The sequence below is a fragment of the Oryzias melastigma genome, linkage group LG16, assembly GCF_002922805.2.
Source record: "Oryzias melastigma strain HK-1 linkage group LG16, ASM292280v2, whole genome shotgun sequence".
In the NCBI taxonomy this organism is placed as follows: Eukaryota; Metazoa; Chordata; class Actinopteri; order Beloniformes; family Adrianichthyidae; genus Oryzias; species Oryzias melastigma.
Genome location: NC_050527.1, coordinates 11,659,722 through 11,667,510, shown reverse-complemented (window position 1 = coordinate 11,667,510; position 7,789 = coordinate 11,659,722). Strand labels below are relative to the sequence as shown.

Genomic DNA, 7,789 nt, shown 5'->3' with positions numbered 1-7,789 from the left:
TTTTTTTAATACAACAAGTAGAGATAAAAAAATGAATAACAATAGTTAAGTTACTTTCAGCAAAAAGCTTGAAAACTAGCAAAAATTTTCCCGCCAAAAGTTTTATGATTTTTTGAAGGCAGCCAATTTGAAACAACCAAAACAAGACCTTATACTGCCCCTAGTGGAATAATCACCCACTACAGGGACTATATTAAAATTTCATGAAGAAGTTTTAAAGACGTTTCATGAGATAGGGGTCTCACAAACGGCTATCAAATAATGGTTATATAGGGTTAAAAATCATTGAAAATGTCTACAAGGATTTCTTAGCAGCAGTTAGGCCCAAACCTTTTTTTCTTTTTTAACAACTAACCCTGATTGGTTTAATTCACCTGATCCTCTAATGGTAACAAAGACAAAAAGTGGTCCTTTGGAAGTGGGCTGTTTTAGACACACTAATTGTGTGAATGCATTCAATGCATTCACACTATTGAGATTCTTCATTTATGTTTTCTTCCGTACGTTTTTTGACACGTAAAAACTCAAGCACACTTTATGCGATTTACACAATCTTGGTATCAAAACGTTCAGCAGGTTAAGGACATTACTGCTTGTATTTTTGGTTTTCGCAAATTTTACAGTTTTCAAGATATTACGCAATTTATGCGAACTTTCAGCCCATGTTAAGTCAATGGGAAAATTTAAAACTTTTTACTGCACCTTAAAACTTTTACAATATTGGTATCAAAACGTTCAGCACGTTCAGGACATTAATGCACGAACTTTTTATATTCGTACATTTGACGTTTTTTACGCAATTTATGCTAATTAATGCAATTTAAGCACTTTATACACTTTATACACTTAATGCACGTTATACAATTTAAGCAATTTACGCGATTTACAACAACCGCATTAATGCGATGATGCATTCACACATGCATTATCGCAGGTAATGCGACTTTTCTAGTTTATTATTCATTTTCTGCTTTGTTTTGCATAAACTAGGTGTTATTTAAATGTCTTATGTTGTATTTTACTTTTTGTCACATTTTGGTCAGGCTTTATCTCTTGCCTCTATTATCATCTTCAATTTCTTAAGACCTGAGCTAATATTTGAGCCACACAGGTAGATACAAGACCGCCGCTAAGCAGTATGAACTACTAATATAGCCCAAAATGTGAAGTCCACACATGTGGATGCCAGATCTTGGGAGCAGGTTAAAGCTCTTTTTTATGTCCACTTTGTGTATTACTTTATTTGGACATTAAAACCAGGGTATGGCCAAATCCAAATTCTTACCTACCCCTCTGGCTTCTCCGTACCCCTCCAATTGGGAAGTGGTAGGGTAGTCTGAAATAGTTCTTTTAACACTTGTGCTATCCGAGGTATATTAACATTGGGAGTAGGGTAATCTGGACCCCACAAGAAAGTGTGTTGTGGTGGAGGAGAAACTATTTTCCTGAAGCACAGAAGTAGTTTAAATGAATGTAAGTAATGACTTTTTGTTTTGGCATGACCTTTTTAAAGTTATAAAACTGATGTTGTCATGTAGTGCTTGCACCTACGCGCTAACGTATTGATGATGTTATCGAAGACACTATTTTTCCATAACTCTCTTTTTAGAGGGCTAAATGTAGGGGTAAAGAGAAACCATAGGGGAAGAATTCGGATTCGGCCGAAGTGTTTTTGGAAAATTATAAAACAATAAACCAGCTTACCCCCTCTGCAAACCTCCAGATCACCTCAATATCAGCTGGCAGGTCAAACGGCACATCGCACCACAGCCGGCTCCTGCTGTTCTCCATTACTTCAATTTCTTCCACTGAAATATACATATAGCCACCCACATATAGGCAGAGACAGACCTGGAACAGTTAACAATCACTAGGGTGGTGGGGGACCTCTCACAGTCTGAACTCTCCTTAATGATTATACTTGAGCCTAGTCTCTGAGGAGTGGAGTAAAAGTGATGATATGCTAAACATTAGCTGCGCCGTTCAGGGGTGATACAAATACCACTGTGAGTGGGAGTGAGCTGCAACCTTACATAAAGAAGCCAAGGACTTAAAGAACACCTCAAGGGGCTCCACGCAGGAGATATAATGTGAGGAAATAAAACCTTTCCACTGTCTTTTTTTTTTTTTCTTCAAATCCTGGCTTCTGCTAAGAGCATTTCAGGGATCAAATACAGAGCATCAGGAAACTATAGTAACACGAGGCCGTGTCGAGTCATGCTTTCTGCCTCTGAAACCCACCTGGACAGTCGAGAGGAAACTCACAGGAGTCGTACGAGCAGGTCTCACAGTTGTACACGGCACCTGCACTCTGATAACCTGATGAAAGCACCAGACAGACCCTAATTAGGAGCCATTTTTAAAAACATTCTAAGAGAGCATTTTGTGGAGAAAAGCTGAATGAAGACACTAACCGCATGGAGGGAAACACCCCGAGGCTGTGAAAAAAGAAAAGAAACACTTCATTTTCCTCAGACGACTCGATTTAGTGCCAAACCAAAAGTAAGAGTCAGTTCAACCTGACCTCTTCCTTTATTCTTCACACAATCTGAAAGGCTGTAATAAGGTGCCTCGCTTATTACACAGAGAGGAGACAGATCAGAGGAAGCGGTAATGGACCAATATAGGCCTTACTTTAGATGAAAAGATGAAGGAAAGGAGAAGAGACTGCGTCTCACCTCTAGGCAGTTTGGAGGCAGCTGCGATGAAATTGTCTGCTGCTGTCTGAAACCTTTGCTCATACACTGTCTCTGATAGACGGGAAAGAGCAGGAAAAAATAAATATTTGGCTCAATGCATCCTGGTAAAATGTAAGCTTTGGGGCATCATTTCTAAAATCTTTCTGTTTTTAACCTTGAAGCTTAAGGCTAGCTAAAATGATAAAAGAAGCCAAAAAGCTTTTTTTTTTAGTTACCACTGTTCAGCTTCTGATCAAACTCTTGCACCATGGGCATTATGTCTGCTAGTAGAATCTCCTTCAGCTTCTTGTCGAAGCCTCCACCTGGGAGACGGACACTATGACCACTGTCTGGATCTTATTTTACTTAAACGGAAACATTTTAAGATGTTTTTTTCCTCCTACCTACTCTGGCAGCCTCCATCATCTTCTCGTTGTTATTAAAAATGCGGTCCACTTTCCTGTAACACGCATCAACGTTCTTAGCGTTGGACTGAATTAAAACGTGACCCCAGCATAGACGAAGAGTGTCTTGCGGAGCCACAAAGCACTGGAAGCAGCTCTGAGAGGGCCAGAACAACAGAGTCACACACAAAAAACGGAAAACAAATGAGGCCATTTTTCAAAATAACTGGTCAGTGAATTTCTTTTTTAAATGTGTTGCTATTCAATTCTTGGTTACTTGGAAACAAGTGTGAAAATTCCAACTGTTCGTGTTGCTACATGATGGATTCCAATTTCTCTAACAGATAAGCAGAATTATTTAAGCATTCTCAGCCTGCCTCGGTTCAAATGGAGAGGCTTCCTTCTGCACCTCCTTCCATTCTATTGTCTCGAGTCCCCATTTCCTGCCGCCTCAATGCAGCAGTTTTGCTGCAGAGCTCAGAGAAGGAGCGAGCCAAGGAGGGAGGTGGTGGCGGCGGCGAGGAGAAGAGGGGCAGATGAAGAGGGAGTCAAACCGCTTATATGTTTATTTGTAAGCGAGAAGAGTGCCGGCGCGAAAGCTCGAGAGAAATTTACAGCAGTAAATAAATGGCAGGTGGTGTGGGGACTCGGAGGCAAACAGGAAACAATAAAGGGGGGGAAAAGAGACAACACACTGAACTGCATACATAGAGATGATAAAGTTGATGTTATTTCTTTATAAAAAGTAGACCTCGGTGTAAGACAGAAGCTGAGACAAAGAAAGAGGAAATGGCGTACGGAAGAAGAGTCAGAGAGAGGACACGGGAGTGACAGACAGGGGGAGGCAAAGGAAGAGCGCAACTACAAATCAAGTCGACTGCCTCATCACATCCTGTATCCTCCACTTGTCTCCCGTCCTCATCCTTCCAAGTCCGCCCCGCACACTCCACCCCTACCACCCTCCCCCTGGTCCCTCGCTCCTGGTGCATCTCCATGGCAACCAGACAGGGTGCCTAATACATGAACTTAATATATTTCCAGTGGCAGGGTGAGCGGGGTACTAATGCATTCATCTGTCTCCTCACAGACAGGCCAATCAATATCAGGCACAAGAGTGTGCTCCAGGACTGCCAAAGTCTGATAGCTAGTCAGATGGTTGGTTGCAGAAAATCCCAAGCAAGCATGTGTGTGTGCGCTGGCGTGTGAGGAGGATATGTGTGTGTATGGGGGGGTGTTTTTTCCTTTACCACAGGCTGAGTTTGATGACAAGGACACATTGATAAATCTCTTTACTTTACTTCATTCAAATCTTTATGAAATAAACATATTCTTATATGAAGACAGGAAAGAAAAAGATGTTCTGGGTGTGAAAGAAAAGAAACATCTAAGATATTAAGCAGAGTGTTTTTATTTCATCACACACAGACATTACACACACTAGAAGTGCATTAAAAAGGATGATTTAAGAAGTGTGCAAATGGGTGCATAGTTTTTAGTGAAGATAAATAGTACGGGGTCACAACCCTTGGCTGCCTTCCTATTGGCCCCCATTAGAGGCTATAACACAAAGTCAGCCTAAAGGGTCGGCCCCCTGATGGAGGGTAGTGCAAGAGAACTGGTCATCATCTTCTTCATAAATGACGGATCTCAAACTTATGCTCCACAGGGTGTCCTTTTAGAGAAACAACACACAAGTGAGTTTTTTTTTATAAGAATTATGCTTTATTTTGCTAAATATTCCAAAAGAATTCTCCGTTCTTTTGAAAAACGTTGACACTGAATGCAGCCCTGTTCCCGAGGACCTCACCTGTGACCTGCTTTGACCTCACAGGTTAAGGGTCTCAGGGACAGAGGGGCATACGGGAAAAGTTACAAACACGGGAAGGGTTAGCAAAAAAACAAAAAAAACAAAAAAACAAAAAAACGGACAGACTGGACTCCAAAACCCAGCAACAAGATAAAAAACAGAAAGAACTGCAGAGCTGCAGCACTGAGACAAAGACATGACCTTATCTGACATTTGGATTCTGCAGCACCAATCAGTCTCTCGGTTTGCCGCAGAACAGGTCGACTTCATTAAAGCTTTTTATGTGGCACAAATGTGACTGAGAAATTACATAAAAAGTACATTTGTTTTCACCAAGGACGTAAACAGCAGGAACAATGCAGAGACGGATATTCACTGTAAAGGAGGAACAGATCATTTTCAGCTTTTTGTGTCAAAAATGTTTTTTTTAGGTAACTTCAAATGTTTTTCTGAAACGGAAAGAAAATAAAAAGTAAAAAAAAATGTTTTTATTTATACGGCTGTCTCTATATATATAACTCATACTAAGGGGAGTATAATCTATATAAATGTACTGAATATATCTTGTAAATATATTGTACATCTTTTTTTAAATCAGGAATTATAACAGCTAGTAGCACAAAAAAAAAAAATTACGTCCAGATTGTAACTACATTGACCAAGTAGGAAACACTTGATGACGCCTTCAAGCAACAATTTCATTTCTATATCCTGAAGATTTTCTTTCTACTCACCTCTTCATATGAATCAAGTCACCTAAAAATGAAGATCATAAAATAAAGAAGCGTCCGCCTGTACAAAAACAACACAAAAAACATCTTATTCAGCGCCAACTTCATTTTACTCAGACAAGTTCATGGAAAAATGCAGATTAAAAGGTGATGCCATCCACTGGTAGACAGACAGAATGACACGTCAGGACCGCAGATGACTGCATGTTCATGTGATGTTGAGAGCTAAGTTAAAGAAAGTCTATACTTTTCTGAAATGTCCGCCCCGTCATGCCGCCTTTGAGCATTGCTGTAAGCTTTAAATGACTATAAAAGTGTAGTCTGAAAGGAGCTAATTGCGTTTATGTGAATGTAAATTTCTTAGACTTAGTTTGTAAACTGCAGGCCTGGGATTTTTCAAACGCAGTTCCTATGATGTTCCCTGTTTTCTTTGTTAATGCTGTGAGATGTGGCAGCTGGAGCGCACCACAGGCAACAGCAGACATTTGTCATAACTGCAATGAATAATGGATTTGTCTGCAGACAGATTGAACATTTTCCTCTAAATACTGTCACCCCTGTCATCAATATAAGAAAACTCCCACAGCTTCGGAGAGATCAAAGTTTGCTGCAAGGACTGTATCCCAACCCTGCATCATTTACAGCTGCTAATCTTTACATCGGAATTATAATGAGAATTCTAAAGGAGCTGCAAATCAAACATGACTTCATGCAACCTGCGTACACTTTGAAGTGCATGCAAACCCTGAGTAGAACAGTACAAATATGTCCACTAGTGGAAGCAAGCATGCGCATAAAGATTGTAAGCGATTTTATTTGGTTGCCATTCACAAAGAAAAAGTTTCGGATAAAAATTAGTATCAGCCTAATCAAAGACTGTCAAATCTGGATTTAGCCTACCTTGTGATTGAAAAATGAAAAATAAAAAACAAGAGACAATCACCTTCCAGTCAGCCTCTTCTTCTCCTTTCTCTGCAAGTCTTAGGGATTTTGTGCCTCCTCTCCCAGCTCCCTCTCCCTCTGATGGTCTCTGCCGGGACCAGACAGGGAGCCCAGCGGCAGGTAGGTTACAGACAATAGTATTGATTCCATTATTCTGCTCTCTACCTACCTGACAGCTCGATGCAGAGCTTCACCTTTTGTCTCTGCAGGGCTGCTGTCTCACACACAAGAGCTGAGAATGAGGGAAAAATACAGAAGAGAGGGGAAAAAAAAGCTTGCTCAGTTGTTCGTTCACATGCCGTGTGTACGCCGAACCGGCTGGTGCACATGCTGTACTACACTTTAGAGATGAGACACACATGCAAACACACACACACATTCGCCCTACATGCTGCATTAGTGGTCCCCGGCTCTCTCTTTTCGCTTTCGTTGCACCATGAAGTCTTCTCCGCTGTTCTTCATCATCCCTATTTTTCAATCTCTGGCCATCATTTTGTGCCCCCCCCCTCCCCTTATCCTCACTTTTTTCCCACACACGCATACACACACATGGGTCTGGGAGCGCGGCTTGTGAAAGTGTGTGATGGAAAGAGGGTGCAACGAGTGCATGCACACGTGTGTGTTTGTATGTCTGCGACTATGAGAGAAGGGAACTGTGTGTGGGGTGGGAGGGGGGAGGGGGGGCAGAGAGGCTACGGCGGTAAAGACGGCGAGGGGGGAGGGAGGGTCAGAATCTCTAATAGGATGAGAATAGAAAAAAAAATATGAAGCCCGAGAGTCTTGTGAACCTGAGAGCCTGACATTACTGCCTCCTCCTGTGCATACAGCAATCATGGCATCATCAAACTGATTACAGGATTTATGGCGTGCCTTCAACACAACTGTAAATTGCAGCTGGAGTGACATCAAACGCACTAAATAAAACCATCATAGAGAGCTCTGCCAGCTATAAAATGTCTCTTGATTATGCAGGCTGACACCAGAGGTGCAGAGTGTGCAGTTAGCCGTTCGCCGCGACCAAATCATTGACACTGATGTAGAACCTACATCCACTCTTTGTGCTGAATGAAACAAAGAAGCCGCAGCCGCTTTCTAACATAGTTTTTCTGTGTGTTAACCACTGTTTCGTGTCTAAAGGCAGTTTAATTCTAATATTTGCGCTCCTCTCTTTGCGGCCACAGATCCACCGCTGTGTTTGTCGGATAACAGAATCATAAAGCCCCTGGG

General features: G+C 41.5%; 1 protein-coding gene across 6 annotated transcripts in view; it reads right to left on the bottom strand.

Moving 5' to 3' along the window:
• Positions 1-3,452, bottom strand: part of LOC112143860 (sperm acrosome membrane-associated protein 6) — a 5,983-nt gene extending 2,531 nt beyond the window's left edge. The window contains exons 1-6 of one of the 6 annotated variants that reach the window (XM_024268082.2): positions 3,083-3,452; positions 2,915-3,001; positions 2,679-2,750; positions 2,415-2,438; positions 2,242-2,319; positions 1,705-1,808 (exon numbers count right to left, since the gene is read on the bottom strand). In XM_024268082.2, the coding sequence (XP_024123850.1) occupies positions 1,705-1,808; positions 2,242-2,319; positions 2,415-2,438; positions 2,679-2,750; positions 2,915-3,001; positions 3,083-3,296 (579 nt within the window). In that variant the 5' untranslated portion in view covers positions 3,297-3,452. Of the gene's footprint in view, positions 1-1,704; positions 1,809-2,241; positions 2,320-2,414; positions 2,439-2,678; positions 2,751-2,914; positions 3,016-3,082 lie in introns of all 6 variants that reach the window. The other 5 variants (XM_024268081.2, XM_024268080.2, XM_024268084.2 and 2 more) reach the window with 5 other exon arrangements.
• Positions 3,453-7,789: the final 4,337 nt, after the last annotated feature.